Raw genomic sequence first — 15,920 nt, forward strand, 5'->3', positions numbered from 1 at the left:
AAATTTGAAGTGCCAATGGATTGTGAGATATGAATTTACAATGCTGAAGTTCAAGATTACGAAAGATAGTAAATTTCAGACCTGTTTACCCTTACGATTTTGGCGTAATTTATTACGATTTTCTGCAAAAAATACGCCATTCCGCTATCCGTGTCAAGACTACGATTTTCATAAATAAAATAAAAATAATTTTTTATTTTTTTTAAATTTTTTATTTTTTTTTTAATTAATTCACATGTTTGGCATTGTTTTTTTCAATGGCAAAATGGGGTGAAAAAGCACAGGACTGACCAGAGATCATGTCTGTCTGATGATTCTAGTGGTGAAGTCTCGCCCTCACTCATTCGGCAAGCGCAAGTACAGTAGAGAAGCGCTTGACACACTGAAAAAGGCCAACTACGAGCAAAAGAAAAAGAATCAGTGATGCATGTGCTTTTGATGTGATCTTCTTTGAAATTATGATGACTACAAAAATTGACTGATGTGTTTTGTTTGTGAATGATTGCGTTTCGCAGACACAGTTGTCATGTGCGTTGTAATTGGCGACGAATGCTGGATGATTACTATTTTTGTGCCAGGATTACTATTTTTGGGGCTGAGCATTACTCCAAAACACTTTGGTACTACTGATTTATAATTATTCTGGATAAATGACTATTTTTCACTGAAGAAGAAATAATGACACAATGTATTAACACCACTCAATATCATTATGTTTGTATTTTTATTTTCATTTTTGCGATCATACGTCGCTACTTTGTCTTTGAATGTTGCATTGTGTGTGCTTCAGTTGTTCATAGCATTTACTGGGTGGGGTGAATGTTATTTTTTAAAATGACTGATGTCAACCATATACATTTTTTTTATAATTGTATTTGGAATGTGTGCAATGCGTTTTCATGTTTGTCCTCATTTGTATCTCACTCTTTAAAATTACATTAAATATTTAGTCATGATTGGAATCTTTTTTAAAGTAATAATAATGTTGTTTTGAATGAATAGAGAAAAGTTTCAGAGAGAGAGAGAGAGACACATAACACACAAAAAGAGGAGAGGGGAAGGAGACAAAGAGGCTCAAGTGAAACACATGTACCAAGTGAGGGAACACAAGTTTATTTCTCTATCTATTTACAATATTTATGCACAACTTACCGGTACATAAACAAACATGACTACCTTGTATAGACACAGATTGCACTTCCAAACAGATTATAAATCCAATAAGGTATTAAAATGGTGATGCACACATAAATGATCTTTGATGACATCCATCACACTTTTATGCAACATCTCCTCTTGAAAGCTAAAATCTACAACTAGAGTTTAATAATAAGACAAAATCATGTTTATACATGTATAGATATATATGTATGAGAGCCTCTCGCTGTCTCTCTCTCTCTCTCTCTCTCTCTCTCTCTCTCTCTCTCTCTCTCTCTCTCTCTCTCTTTCATTCCATATAGTAATTATGAGCATCATCCAAGCAACCTGAATAACTAGGTTACCAGCACATATAACTTTTCTCGCCAATATGTAGCTTGCATATTGGAACAATCCATAAACACACTAACCGGTCCACAGTGACTGCTTGCATACAACATGGGCTTTCATGTATGGAACTAAGCACACCAGAAAACAATGGAGAGCAAATCTGTTTCTAAGATATAGAGGAGACAACCACAATATTGAGAATAAAAGTAATGTAGGCTGGCAAAGACAAAACTTACATAAATAAGTAAGAAAACTAATAATAATTATGAACAAAAGAAATGTAAGTACAGTATGTACTTTCCCTTCCATGCACACAGAAGCGTGTGCTTCTGCCTGCCCCTGTGCCGAGTCATGTTCCACAAAATTTTCAGTTCAATATTTTAAAAAGCAGCTCGTGTAACTTTTATTTGGTAGGACACAGCAAGCCATGTAGTATTATCTATTAACAACACATGTCAAACATGCACTAACACAAAATATGTCTTCTCACAGTCAATAATGCACCACCACCAGAAAAGCATGTTAAAAAACTATTCCAGGTAAAAAGAAATGAAAAATCCAAATCCAAAACACACAATGCGCTCTCACACGCAGACATATATGTACCCAACATTCACCAGCTAAAATCATGAAATAATGGACTGTCAGTAATCATACATAAAAAGCGTGTGCTTCTGCCTGCCCCTGTGCTGAGCCATGTTCCACAGTATTTTCAAATATTGAACAACTCGCTTTTGCTCGCAGTTCAATATTTAAAAAAACAACTCGTGTAAATCTGGTAGGACACAGCAAGCCATGTAGCATTATCTATTAACAACACATGTCAAACATGCACAAACACAAAATATATCTTCTCACAGTCTTGCTTTCGCTAGCATTTCAATATTTCAAAGCGCAGTTTGTCACAATAGATCTTGGAAAGTACAAGCGTGAAAACTAAATCCAAAAGTTATTTCATCTTGTTCGTAATCATTTTCTCATTCCAAAAACATAGATATATGTTATGCCTTGGGTCCAAAACAAGCTCAGATAGTTAAAAAGACAGTCAAATGTTATTGCACTTTTTTGACACTGGATTTCTTTTCTTGTTTCCACTCCTCAAGTGTTTGTAGGGAGCTTTTTTCACACCACCTGAAGCCTTTGAAACGGCTGTGTCCCGGAGAAGATTCCTCCAGTCCACACTGCTTACATTTTGAACTCTGTTCTTTTCTTTGGTAGGGACCACGCTTGTACTTTCCAAGATCTATTTTCTTCTGCTTATTGAGCTGATAGTATTTTGTGCTCTTTGGCAGCGGTAGAACGGTTGAGGGTGCAGACATTGTTGCAACACTGGCTGGTGTGTCAACAATTCGCTTTATTAGTGGGGGCTGGTGCGTGACAGAAGAGGAAGACTGCTGTGAGGTTGTAGCCAAACATGCTGGCAGTGGAACACTTGGCACAGGGTCAGGCAGAAGAACTCCCTGCAGAACGAGCTGGCAGAATTTTAGTCGCAACACTTTGTCCAGGGGCAGGCAGGAACACACTGTGCTGTTGGCTTGTTGCGGAACAAGCTGGCATGATTTTAGCCCCGACACTTGGCACAGGGGCAGGCGGAAGAACTCGCTGCTGTTGGCTCGTTGCAGAACAAGCTGGCAGGATTTTAGTCGCAACACTTTGTCCAAGGGCTGGCAGAAGCACACGCTCCTGCGTACTTTGAACAGAAGGTGCCGCAGCAACCCTGCCTCTTTTCTTCACCGACAGCCCGACTCTATTAGCTGGTAGTTGGAGAATAAAGTCAGGCCGCTGTTGACACGGCTGGTGCAGCGTACTCGCTTGTGGGGCCGAAGAAGGGAGGGGAATTGATGAAGTGAACCGAGGATGTGGCAGTTGTTCCTCAAGTCCTTGAAGAAGTACCTTTTGTTCCTCCATCTTGCACTTCTCGTTGAACCTATGGGAAATAAAATCAAACATACAATTCTTTACATCTGCAAGATTTCAATCACTAAATTCTATCAATTTCTCAAACTTTGCAACACAGCAGCAAACTATTTCATTAAAGCATACAGACACACAATCACCCCCCCCCCCCCCCACAATTCCCCCCCAAAATAGATTAAAACATCGAAATCACTTAAACTCTGCCAAAACAATTATCAAAGTGCCATGGCTAACCAATGAAATGAACCAATCTACAATTAAACACTGCTTACTGCAATGCCCTTGAAAACATAAAACAACTATCATTTTCATTTACTCAATCCTTCATAATTTATGGTTAATATAATATTCAGTCTTTATCTCAAATTGTTAAAGAACATGCTGTTTTGTCATTGCATAAAGTATCCCCATTTAACACGTGATGCATTTCACATCCCCTTTTTTCAATCTCATAAAGTATGCGCATTTACCATTTTTTATATTTTACATTCCCTTTTAAGTGACAAATAGTTGCCAAGAGATCTGCACATCAGTTTTCTTACCACTTGGACACAGTCTCGTTGTTTACTGCAGGCAGCTGCAAGGGGATGGCTTGGAAGGCAGGGTTAGAAATGATGAGCTGCCGTATTCGGTCGTAGGATCCTTGCATCAAGTGCACCCTGCTTTGCCGATGGCCTCCCTCCACTAGAGGGCGTGGATGGATTAGCGCCAGCTCGTTGAAAACTGCTTCCATCAACCTATTGGCTGATGGATGCGCTGCGGCACCAGCGTTGCGTGAACTGTGGACCCTGTAACAACATAAATCATGCACTAATCCATCAACAAGAACATTGAAACAATCACAAATCATTTAGTGTATTGTGAAGTTTATAATACCAAACTCTATAAGTATCTGAATGAGGTGAAAAACGCGCCAAGAGCTTAGTTTGCCTTAGTGCACACACACACACACAAATGAAGAAAAGGTTAATTTTAGAGGCAAATTTGCTTAATAAAAAAAAATCTTATTAAATATAATTTTAAAAGGAGTCGAAAATGTTCAGTTCACAAAATTAGTTCACCATAACCCCCTTCTGTTTTGATTAAACTTACTTGTCAGAAGCAGATGTTGTTCCTTGAGACATCAGCCTCCCCTTCTTGCTGCAATGGTATCGTCCTCCAGGGGATTTTGATACGGCAGGTTTGAAGACACTCCTGCAGGACTGTCTGTCCCCTGGAGATAGTTTGTGGAACAAATCCAGAATGGCAGTGCACTGCACGTTGGAAAGAGTCATCACGTCTCTGAGGCTGACCAGGTGCTTAGCTAGAGCAACAACCGATCTGAAGCCTCCACTGCCGTCTGGTCCAATGCTTTCCTAGTAAAATGAAGAAATAAATCAACTCTTGAGTTTCTGGATAGGCCATCAGCAAGTATAAACAATACAGTACAACAGCAGTAAGGCAGACATGGGAGTGGGTTGCATTAAAGCATCATGACCTGCAGGGTTGTGGTGGGTACGGTGTGGTGTACCTAGAAAGAAAATTGACAATGGACAGTTGAAATAGTGATCTTCAGTACTGTGCAAGTCCCTTACATCAGACTGATGTTTCACTTTCAGACATAACAATGCCCTCGCTAATCATTCATGTTACACATTAACTGGTTGTTGCTTTCAAACTGCTTAGGCCAAAAAAAAAAAAAGGTGTGGTTACGGTAACATAGCCAAAAAAAATAGGGTAGGTAGGTAGGCAATCACTTTTTTTTTTTTTTTACTTTTTTTTCTAATGTGTACAAATTAAACCTACTTGACAGGGAAATAAGTGTGCGACTCGGGCGCTTTCGCTTTCATTGCGTTTTTTGCACTCGTTTTTTTATTTTTATTTTTTTATTTTTTTTACAAATGTAATAAAAAGTTATAGGATCGGCCCCTAAAAATAGGGTAGGTCGGGTTACCGTAACCACACCTATTTTTTTTTTAGGCCTTAGGGCAATCTGGCTAGCTATAATTAACAATGGCATTATTATGTCTGAAACATTCATGTACATATACCCATGATCAGGTGTACATTTGGTGAGTGAAAGTACATTTGAAGTCAATAAATGAGAGCTAATATTTTAGCCATGATGATCTGGGTTTTGTTTTCTGTTTTTTTCAACATTGTAGGATAAAGACAAATTAACTTTTAGGGCAAATAAAAAAAACACATGTTTCTTACCTTATCGTCATCAGCAGCAATCATAGCAGCAGGTGTTGGAGCAGGGGGTGTTGGAGTAGGTATTGGAGCAGGTGTTGGAGCAGGGGGTGTTGGAGCTGAGGGTGTGTGGAGTTCCTCTGAAACAAACAGAATGGATCCAAACATCGATAGGCTGGCTAAATATACCTAAGCACACATGCAGACACTCCCAAACCCATAGAACATATACATACATACATACATACATACATACATACATACATATATACACACACACAAACACACACACACACTTCCATTGTCACACTTGTTTGGACAAATTGTGGTGAGAAAATCACGTTGTAACATATTTTATGTTTACTTGAAGTGGACGCGATCCGAGTAAAGACTAGGATAGCAGATTTAAAAACATTGCAAAAATCTATATATGAAATATTATTCCATGAATGTTGTGTTACAAATGGATGGATGAATGTTGTGTTAGAAATGGATGGAGATTAGGCAGCAAAGCTGCTTTGTAAATACCTGGCACACATGGCACAAAAGGTGGGGTTGTTGATCTTGCCAGACAATCCTCTTCAACTGAAAACAAGTTAGATAACAGAATCAATCAAATAGTTACAATTGTGTATTTTTAGATTTATATTTGATTGCAGCTTTAAAAAGTGGCCAGATTGTGAAATCTCTAAATGTTAAGAAGTGTGTGTGGAGGAGATGGGCAGTTCAGTTGTTTGGGTGGTGTGGTAGGGCTTGTGACAATGGGTGTTGTGCTGGGTAAAATGTTTCCACACACAAATTAAGTACCTTTTGGGGCTATTATTGGAAGTGTTTCAAGTAGGGGCATTAATTTTGTTTAAAAAAAAGGAACACAACTAAAAACATAAAAAGAAAATAGCAAAAGAAGAAAAGATAACTACACAACAAGTTAAGGATCCAATACCTTGAGTGCGTGGAGGTGTGACAACTTCTAGAGGCACGGAGGGAGGTACTGCTAAGGTGGCTTCCTCACACAGAGGGACGTCCTCCAACAAGGTGGGGTCTTCCAGGATCGATTGAAACAGATCCTCTACCTCTGTAACAAAGCCCACCTCTGTATCGTCGTCTTCCAGGTTGATCACCTTCCCTGATTGACCATGGAGGTAGTCAAGGCCCAACAGTTCACCTGTGTGAAAAGGCAAATAACATTCTAAGTATTGTTCACGGGTTATTATACCTGTTTTTACACTATATTTGTTAAGGTAAATCATGAGTATAAATCTAAATAAATATTAACACATAAAAGTATATTGGTATGCTTTGTATGTATGAATATGAACACATGTTCATGCTTTCAAAGAAGTGACATACAAATGATTAAAACAAAAGAGAAAGAGAGAAATAGAAGTAGTGAGTGATGCTTAAAAAAACAATTTAAATACCAACCTGTGTATTGCTTTGGGTCCTTGTAATGGGGATCAAGAGGTTTTCCCCACACCTTTTGATAGAGACCGTTGACCAGGTGGTTCAACTTCAGGTTGTAGCACCCAGGCTTCCTGCCACCTGACTTGGCTGCTGCAGCCCGGTCCTCGTTCCAGCGCATAATTCCTTCCAGTAGGAAGGCCTGGAAGTGGTCATCGTTTGTAGATGTACCTGAAGTAATGAGTAGCAATTCAGTAATGCACACAAACATTTCAATAATCATTACTGTGTCGAACACAATTTATTTTTTATTTTTTTTTATATATAAATGGGGAAAAAATAAAATAGAAATACATAAATGCTAAGTTGGATTAGGACCAACCTTATTTTCTTTCTGTCAATTAAAAAAAAAATTCAAATCAAAACACTCTAATTAACTAGACTTTTGGCACATTTAGCACACAACACCAAAACTAAAGAAAGTAAGCAAGAAGTATTAGTATGTTATCTATTTGCTTGGTTTTAAATTAGCATTTAAAACTTTTTGAGTTGCATGCGTCTCTCTTGAGGCGGTTTCCTTAACAACTTGGCCACGAGGCTGGTTTCTAATTTGGCACATTTTTATTGTAAATGGCTACCTACAAGATAAGAAAATAAATTACCACTTCTTAAATATACCTGGAATGAACCGGTTCTGGTGCAAATGGAAACTCTCCAAGGAAGTTGAACCTCGAGCACACCTGTAGACAGGTAACACTTGATCTCCTTTGTTGATGGTGCCAGTCTGCATATAGAGCGTAACACCAGGAGGGTCCAGGATACAGCAGACGTGCTTTTTTGCTTTGGACCACTCCAGCTGCAGCTTGTTGCTGTCGAACAGTGGCTCGCCGAGGAAGTCGGTGCCCTGGGGACCATCCATCGCTTTCAAAAGCTGCTCGATGTTTTGGGTGATCTAGGCAGCTGAGCGTGTTGAGTGCTTGCAGTGGATCCCCTTTTCTCTGTGGGTGAGCTTTTGCTGCAGGGCCTGGTCGCTTAGACTTTCGATCCCAAGGTCTTTTCTCTTAGCCAAGACCAATTGCTGCATGTCACAGACATCCCACATGAAGATGCATTCAGAGAGCCTCTGCATGAACATTCCATACATAGGGTGCCTCTGAGTTGCAGCCCGATGCAATCCTGTAAAACACAAGTAGTATATGTAGAGATTGCATTAAACTTGACAGTACATTCTTCAAATGCTACAGTCTTCAAATGTGAAAGGATATAAAAACTAAAAACAGTCAGAATGCCATCCGACGAATGTTGCTTTGCACACAGGACACTTCAGGTTTTATGTTTCTAATTCATTGTTTTTTGACTACAGATTTGTCAAATTCGACGCCAAAAGCCAAACTTGCTTCATATGTGCTCAACTTCATATAAAAAATGAAAACAAACCTTCGCATGAAATGCCAAATGTCCAGGCGTATGTGCATCTGTGGCCACAGGTGGAACATGTTTTTGGTTATTCCAGAGCAGCAGTCTCTGTCGACATAGATCACTTCAGGTGGTTGTTTTCGCGATGCGGCGAAGCGGTCCATCAAGCCATTGACCATCTTGGCCAGACCCACCTTCCCATCTCTAGATGTCAGGACGCTCATCAATACTTGTCCATGCTCATTCCCAACGTTCACGCACCACTCTGCCGTGCCTTTCGACCGCCCTTGCAGCTTCTTGACAATCTGCACAAACAGTTGTTTATATGCGTTTGTACATCTTAAGCACAACTTTAAACAAAAAAGACAAAAAATATATTTAACATTGATTCACTGACAATTAAAATTGCTTTCTTATGCAGTTTTCAGATTAAAACATCTTTTTATACCATTCATCATTGCACTTCAATAAAAATGTGGAGCAAATTAATCATTACACTGGTTAGACAGCTATAGATGACCTGTGCAAATCTATTAAAAATGAAAAACAGATCAATTTAATGCATAAATGAAGAGAATTCTCTCACCTTCTTTGTGGCATCCATTTTGAGAATCCTCCCAAATGTGGATGTGATGGACGCCTTAACAAAGTCCAACCGCTGGAGGACATCCTGGAGGTAGACTGCCAGGATCCACTCGTACTCAGGCACGATGGTCATGGCTGGTGGCTCGGGAAATGAGGGCAAGGCGGTGATAAGGCCTTTGCTCGCTGCCTCCAAATAGATGTTGCAGTGGTCTGCATATCTTGCCACCTTTCCCCGCCAACGTGCTGAGTGGCGTTCCACCAGCTTCTTGTTGAGAAGAAACGGCCCATTGCCAGAACAGCGCTCGTACATTTCTGTAACTACGCTTCTGTCGCAGGCGCGCTTCAGGGTGAGAACGGCAGGAAAGAGGCTCTGCAGACTTGCGCTGAGCTGGGAACGGATGTCAGAATGCCATCCGACGAATGTTGCTTTGCACACAGGACACTTCAGGATCTCTGTGGCCATGAGGTAGAAGCAATCGTTGGACAGCACTTTACGAATCTGTGGAAAATAAAAGCAAAAAGTGTGGTCACCTGGGTGCTAAGTCCATTCTATACTCAATGACCAAAGTTATATCATCATCTCTCATGTATCTTAACGCTCTTCATGTTGTGTACATGTCAACAAAATGATACTTGGGTCCAATTAACAAATTATCTTATTAGGGTAAAATTCTTTTTACAAATTCAGCCCTGACCTTGACCTCCCAGTTCTGATGCTATCTGTCTGAATAATTTGAATTACAAACGTCTACAGACACATAATCATTATTGTCAACATCATTGTGTTTACCAAAGAGAATTGCCTGGGAACATAAACAAACAGAATTTCCAAAACGCACAACACATTTTTCTTCTTAAAACAAAAAATGACATTTTTGTACCTTTGAGTGAATACCAGCAAGGCTAAGTTCAGGTCGTGGGTTCATGTTGGCACACTTGCCAGGGCAACGGAAGTCCCACTTCCAAGTTCGCTTTGGCAACCACATGAAGAGGGAGTGGGAGAAATAGCGGTCCATACTGGGGGGCACCGTCCCAGACATCTGTGGCTCCGAAGGGTGGTACCACTGCTGCTGACATGCTTTGTCGTCTTGAAAGACAGGAACACCACGAGCATTCCTCTTGAAAAATGTCTGCGATATCCACTTCTGATCTTCGTCAGGGAGAGACTTTTTCCAATTTGCCAGCAACGGGTAGTCTGTAGATTTAAAAATGTACATTCTTTTTTAAATGAAAACAGTTTTATTTTAACAATTAAGAAAAAAAAAAAAAAAAAAAACATGTGTCCTATTTTGAACCAATAGAGTTTTGTTGTTCTTGAAAGACAAAAGTTAATTTTATTTGGCATGCAACTTTACCATAATACATCAAGTGAGCTAATTTACTATGTTCAAAAACAAAACCAGAGTCAGGGCAAAGTGATGGCCTCTGATTACCTCTCTTCCGGGCAGAGAATTTCAATTTGTCTGATTAGTTTCTCACTTCTCATATGTCTTTGGCATTGTTGACAACAAATATCTATCCCTGTCACTTTTATTACCAAAATCATTTACCCCATCATCCATCGCTGTCATTTTATTACCAAAATCATTTCACCACTGCTACAAATTGCACAATAACCCATGTGAAACAACCCACGTTGTCTACAGATGAAATCTCGCAAGATGTGTAGAGAAACTGGGTCAAGCATGCATTCATTGGTCATGCGGTGTCGGCATCTTACCCCTAAGGTAAGGCCCAAGTTATGTGGAGCTGTACTTGTTAATGGGTTATTAGACACCCAGCAATACACAAAGGCACTCACCTGGTGTGGGTGATGAGACTCCACTGGAAGTGGAGGAAATCAGGGGGGTGGCGATGTGGTCTGGTCCGGTGGCCTTGGAAGGACCTGAATACTGAAAGAAAAAATGATATTGATATCAACTTCTTTGCAACCCCAACCAAGAAGATCCCCCACAGACAAACAAAAAACACTCTCAGATAGAGAGAGGGAGAGGGAGAGAGAGAGAGAGATAACCTCACCTGGAGTAGGTGATGGGTCTTGACTGGTAGTGTGGGAGGTGGAAGGAATCAAGACCCGGCCTGGTCTGGTTGTTTTGGAATGACCTAAAAACAGAAAAGAAACAATTTTAAATCAATTTGTCCACAAATAAACAACAAAGCAATTGATAGACTTTGTAAAAACTTAAAAATGGATTACCTTGCTGACTGAAATATGTAAACATACCTACTTACGTATCTCTCTTCAAAATCATAATTATCTAAATACAGGCATACATGTGCATTTCTCATAATGAAATGCCAACTGAACCAATTTTACCCTAGAATCCAGATTCAATATACATGTGTGTGTTTTGGTGTCATTTGTGTGGGCTGGTTTCATAATTTAAGTTTGTTTATAAAAAACAAAAACATTCTCACAGTGTACAAATTAAGCTCACATAAGTGCTGTATAGCTCTCTGGTTCTCTCTCTAACACATAAACACAATAACAAACACAAAAATGTGATGCAGGAAAAAGAAATACCTTGCTGTTTAGAGGTGGCACCAAAAGAAGGTTGAGGCGGGAAGATCATGGGGAGTGTAACTGATGTACACATCGTTGTACCTGAAGTTGAAACTGTAAATTACAACCTACATGTATAATGTGTTTTTTGGCCATATGCATATTGAAAATGATCTACTTTTGTTCAATCAGGGTCACATAAATTCATTTGATAAAAAGGGTATGTAGATAGTCAACGCTTATAGGGTTTAGCAGACTAATCCGGACCACAAAATTCTAAATGCTATAAGACTCGCAAAGATGCAGCGCATTCTTAAGTAATATCCTTAGAATAGCTTGTAGTTGCCCTTGCGCTATGCACAAAATTATTCAATGACGTGCTACAATTTGACACACACACACACACACATCTATTTAAGCTTCGGACAAAAAGAACACTCAGCATTATGTTACTTGAAAAAAGAAAAAAGTTTGAAACAGTAATAAAGCAGGGAAGTGGAACGGTATGGATTGGTTGTCTTCATATATTGGGAGCTCTGTGGTTCAAACCCCCTGCCGAGACCTGAATTCTAGGTACAGGTTTTTAAACTATAAGTATTATCCATCTGTTGCTGCCACACATTCACTGAGAAAAAACCCACCAAAATCACAGACTTGACTTACAAGTGACAGTCATTTTCATTACTGTTATCCTCTTCAAGAACAGAGCAAACACCAAGGGGTGGGGGTAGAGAGAAGAAATATACATATCAGATGTCAGAGGAAAGAGTTTTACTTCTTGAGAGGTAGCTTGAGGAGAGCAACACTAAGCAGAAAAAAGATATCAGAAAAACTATCAACAACTATACAGTTTAACTAACAGCCACAAAGCAAAAAAAGAAGGAGGATATTGTTCAAGCACTTCAGGTTGTGCCCATTATATGTACAAATATATCGTTGCTTACAGTGGAGAAGAAGAAAAAGAAGCATCACAGTGCACAAGCACACAGTATTACTATTAGCTGCACATAATGAAAGAACACCCAAAACAAACATACTACCACTAATAATACTAATACTAAATCAAATATTATTGAGATGAGGATAAGAAGAGAACCATCACCATGCAAAGCAAAGTATAAGCTGTGCCCAGTGTTCATGTACTGTTACCATTGCCCAGCTATAAATACAGCAAATAGGCAATAAGAAGTATGACACAACACACCAAGACAAACCACACCAATAAGCATAGATATGAACTGTTTTGTAAAACTTACCAGTGCCCAACTATGAAAAAAAGAAATACAGATTTTTAAAAATTGAAAATAAAAAGACACAGTATACGTCATTTTCTTAATGTTTTCTTTTTGATATTTTTTTCAGCAAATATTTTGTACCAACCTGTTTAAACACAAACCTTGCAATGTAAAAACAAACATTTATAACAACAGTATTAAAGGTCCTTGTCTACATTTTTATACATAGACATTTGACCATTAAAATGCTGAGTCTATATTCCCTACAAATATCAAAAATACACCCCCCTTCGATCAAGAAGGACGAACCAAGGGTATCCGTTTCAAAATTCATTGTAGTATTTCAGCATAGTAGGATATCCTTATTTGGGAAATGCCGAGGCCAAAACTCCTCTCGAATACCGTGCATTTTGTTCGTTTAAAAAAAATCGTGGACAGCGCACCAATATCCAGTGTCAAACTGTTGCTGTGACTGCATGTCAGCATAGTGACATGAATTTAATTGGTCGATATTTTTAGGCAAAGCACATGTTCTCAGCAAACAGAAAACAAAATATTGGAAGTGTCAGAGACACTACCCAAAAATAAAAACTTTTTTTTACATATGTTTTTTTTCTATAATTTTTTTTCTCTATGGTTCTTTCATCATGTGACTTAATTTTTGATCGAAATCTAACCATAAGATTATTGAAAAAAAGCAAAAATTAGATGACCACCTTTAAGTGAATACAAAAATTAATTATGATAAAATATAATTCAAACTAGAAGGAATTTATTGATTTTATTCACATTTGTTGCTATTACGAACTGCTTTGTTTTTAAACGTCTCTCAAATGATTAAGGATAGTACTTTGTTTAAGTTACAAATCAAGGTGGAGGGGGGGGGGGGGGGGGCTGGGGGGGGGCCTTAAACTAAAGAGAGCAAAAAAACAGACATGTCAAAATCAATATTCTTACCTGTATCAGCAGCATCTGGGTAGGTCTGAAGCATCTCGGCACACTTCAGAATTGGAGCAAGAGCATCTTTCTGTTCAGAAGACAGTTCATGCAGTTGCAGATTAGAGGTGTCTATCGCGCTGCTGGAAACTTTCCTTTCCTCCCGTTGCTGACACATCCTCTTCTCACGCTCATTCTTCTCTCGTTCCTCTTGCCTTTTCAAGGCCTGCATCCTTTTTACCTGTGGAAAATGCCTGCAGTAGTCGAGAAGGCGGAATTTGGTAAATGATATGTCGTCCTTCTTCTCAACTTCCTTGTCATCTTCCATGGTGTTCAGCAGCCAGCCCACACAAGACAGTGCGTTAGAAAGAAGCCACTGAAAACTCTGCCCCTTGAAGACCGTGTGATTTAGGACAAACTGTCCCAAAAAATGCATCCCGTTATTGGTATTCCCTCCATACTCCTTAACTCCTGAAAGAATTAAAACAAGACGGTAAGCCATTTACATACATGCAATTAAGTTCCATGTTATTATTTTTAGCCAAGTTATTCTGACCCCCAAAAAAGAACTATGACCTTGACTTACAGCAAAAAATACCTAGATATTAAAATGCTCACAAATCCATGCATTAAAAGTTCATGTGATAACAATATTGTATTCAGTATTTCTTTATCAGGTTTTGGGGTGTGTGTGTTTTTTTTCTTCCCCCCCTGATCTGTTGTTGAAACAAAAAACACAACAACAAAATTCTCATGTTCTTACTTTTCAAAGCCTGGACTTTCAGCTGGTCAGGGGTCAAAACTGGAAGGCTGTTTCTCTCTCCTGTGCATCGTCTCACTTTTTGAGCTTGGCTGCTATAAGTCATTGCGAGCCCATTATCAGAAACACCAGCTTTGTACCGAAAAACAGGCATGAGCTTGCTGATTTGCTGAAACAAATACAAATGTAATAAAATCAGTTAGACAAGCACTGAACAGGGATCATTCTTGGAAGAATGCATAATAGGTCAATGGTTTAATCAACAAATCATGCAAATGATAATGAGTTAATAATTTTGCATACATGGCATAAGTTGCATCAAAGAATAATACTTCACTAATACTGACTAGTAGTAGTACAGTATTGTTGCAGTGACTGTGCGTCAATGTACTGGACGGTTGTTGTCTTTGCTTTTTGCTGATTCGTTATGATTTATAAGAAAGCAGCTCAACGGAATTGATGAAATGTGGCTGCCAAAACTCCCGAACAGTCATTGTTTGTTGGCCCTTGACTGGTTTCAGTATTTTTTTATTTGGCGTCTTCAAGTTTCAAGTTTGAATGTTTACTTTACAGACACAACTTTAGGTTAATACAAAAGTTTGATCACGCCAAAGCAGACACAACTTTAGGTTATTACAAAAGTTTGATCAGCACAAGTGGTTGTCTGTGAAATCTTTCATTTCGGTATTTGTTTTGGCACAATGTGCCACCATGCGTTCACATACGGAGGTGCACAACCATCACGGAGAGTGCTTTGAATAGCATTTCGTACGCCGTTTACTCCCCCAAGGCTGTACGGTTGCCAATGGTACTGGGAAACAGCACCCTGATGTGCATTTATTGTAACAGCAGACGACAAAATCAAAGTTGCAGCAGACGACTAAATCAAAGTCAATCGATCGGAGGGCTGAAAATACTATTGTTGCATTCCCTCTATCCGTCTCTCACTCTCTACCCCCCCCCCTCACACACACACACACACATAATCATTGCTTACCACTTGGATCTTGTTCTTGGGCGGCATTTTGCTTTCGAGTTCGACCTGAAAAATGAAAATGAAAATAGAATTAGTAATAATTAAGAACCGTTTGATTTAGCTTAAATAACTTTTAACAAGTCAAAGTGCATTTGTATATAATATATTACATCATAAGAGATCGATCGTTCACTTTCGAGACGGTTTTTTTCTGGAGTGAACTAAGAGTAAGATTATATCGTATCTGCCTGTGGCTATTCAGTGATAATGATATGCCATATGGCGCCTGTGCCAAAACAATGAATCATGACCTGCCAAACTGAGGTGGAAATAGAGTTGACAGGAATACATTACCAGCAAACACATGTTTGCTAATGACAGAATATGCACTTACCTGCAATGTACGTTTCAAAACACTGTATCATAGCAAGTAATCCGGACTGCAAGTGACGGCCATCTTCTTCGACTGTGATGGAAGTATGTTGTTGTTGTTTTTGCCGGAAGTAGTTCTGATTGGTTGTCAAGCGAATC

The 15,920-nt window shown here is 39.1% G+C and overlaps 3 protein-coding genes across 4 annotated transcripts; all 3 read right to left on the reverse strand.

The window, feature by feature from the left end:
* Positions 1-2,785: 2,785 nt before the first annotated feature.
* On the reverse strand, positions 2,786-7,937 carry LOC138973129 (uncharacterized). The gene is made up of 8 exons (XM_070345792.1): positions 7,657-7,937; positions 7,003-7,209; positions 6,521-6,742; positions 6,106-6,162; positions 5,602-5,717; positions 4,498-4,760; positions 3,948-4,193; positions 2,786-3,415 (listed from the first exon to the last, which is right to left on the reverse strand). Exons 1-8 carry the CDS (start codon positions 7,895-7,897, stop codon positions 2,932-2,934), a joined length of 1,836 nt encoding a protein of 611 aa, XP_070201893.1. The 5' UTR covers positions 7,898-7,937; the 3' UTR covers positions 2,786-2,931.
* Positions 7,938-8,090: 153 nt separating this feature from the next.
* LOC138974572 (uncharacterized) lies at positions 8,091-9,467 on the reverse strand. Its single transcript, XM_070347290.1, has 3 exons — positions 8,981-9,467; positions 8,416-8,699; positions 8,091-8,154 (listed from the first exon to the last, which is right to left on the reverse strand). Exons 1-3 carry the CDS (start codon positions 9,440-9,442, stop codon positions 8,091-8,093), a joined length of 810 nt encoding a protein of 269 aa, XP_070203391.1. The 5' UTR covers positions 9,443-9,467.
* A 307-nt stretch (positions 9,468-9,774) lies between these two features.
* On the reverse strand, positions 9,775-11,594 carry LOC138973138 (uncharacterized). 2 transcript variants are annotated; one of them, XM_070345804.1, is made up of 4 exons: positions 11,504-11,594; positions 10,999-11,082; positions 10,781-10,864; positions 9,775-10,174 (listed from the first exon to the last, which is right to left on the reverse strand). In XM_070345804.1, exons 1-4 carry the CDS (start codon positions 11,574-11,576, stop codon positions 9,834-9,836), a joined length of 582 nt encoding a protein of 193 aa, XP_070201905.1. In that variant the 5' UTR covers positions 11,577-11,594; the 3' UTR covers positions 9,775-9,833. The 2 variants fall into 2 exon arrangements, with proteins under 2 accessions (XP_070201905.1, XP_070201906.1); XM_070345805.1 differs by having other exon boundaries at positions 10,781-10,871.
* Between the last annotated feature and the right edge of the window lie 4,326 nt (positions 11,595-15,920).

Source organism: Littorina saxatilis, linkage group LG8 (genome assembly GCF_037325665.1).
Source record: "Littorina saxatilis isolate snail1 linkage group LG8, US_GU_Lsax_2.0, whole genome shotgun sequence".
Classification (NCBI taxonomy): Eukaryota; Metazoa; Mollusca; class Gastropoda; order Littorinimorpha; family Littorinidae; genus Littorina; species Littorina saxatilis.

Coding starts and splice junctions, on each gene's coding strand:
- LOC138973129 (XM_070345792.1), bottom strand. CDS start 7,897: ATGGATGGTCCCCAGGGCACCGACTTCCTCGGCGAGCCACTGTTCGAC. Junction 6,163..6,520: donor CACACCTCCACGCACTCAAG/GTATTGGATCCT, acceptor ACTTGTTTTCAG/TTGAAGAGGATTGTCTGGCA. Junction 5,718..6,105: donor TTTTGTGCCATGTGTGCCAG/GTATTTACAAAG, acceptor TGTTTGTTTCAG/AGGAACTCCACACACCCTCA.
- LOC138974572 (XM_070347290.1), bottom strand. CDS start 9,442: ATGGCCACAGAGATCCTGAAGTGTCCTGTGTGCAAAGCAACATTCGTC. Junction 8,700..8,980: donor AAATGGATGCCACAAAGAAG/GTGAGAGAATTC, acceptor CTGTTTGTGCAG/ATTGTCAAGAAGCTGCAAGG. Junction 8,155..8,415: donor ATTTGGCATTTCATGCGAAG/GTTTGTTTTCAT, acceptor TGTGTTTTACAG/GATTGCATCGGGCTGCAACT.
- LOC138973138 (XM_070345804.1), bottom strand. CDS start 11,576: ATGTGTACATCAGTTACACTCCCCATGATCTTCCCGCCTCAACCTTCT. Junction 11,083..11,503: donor TGCCACCTCTAAACAGCAAG/GTATTTCTTTTT, acceptor TTCTGTTTTTAG/GTCATTCCAAAACAACCAGA. Junction 10,175..10,780: donor AGTCTCATCACCCACACCAG/GTGAGTGCCTTT, acceptor TTAAATCTACAG/ACTACCCGTTGCTGGCAAAT.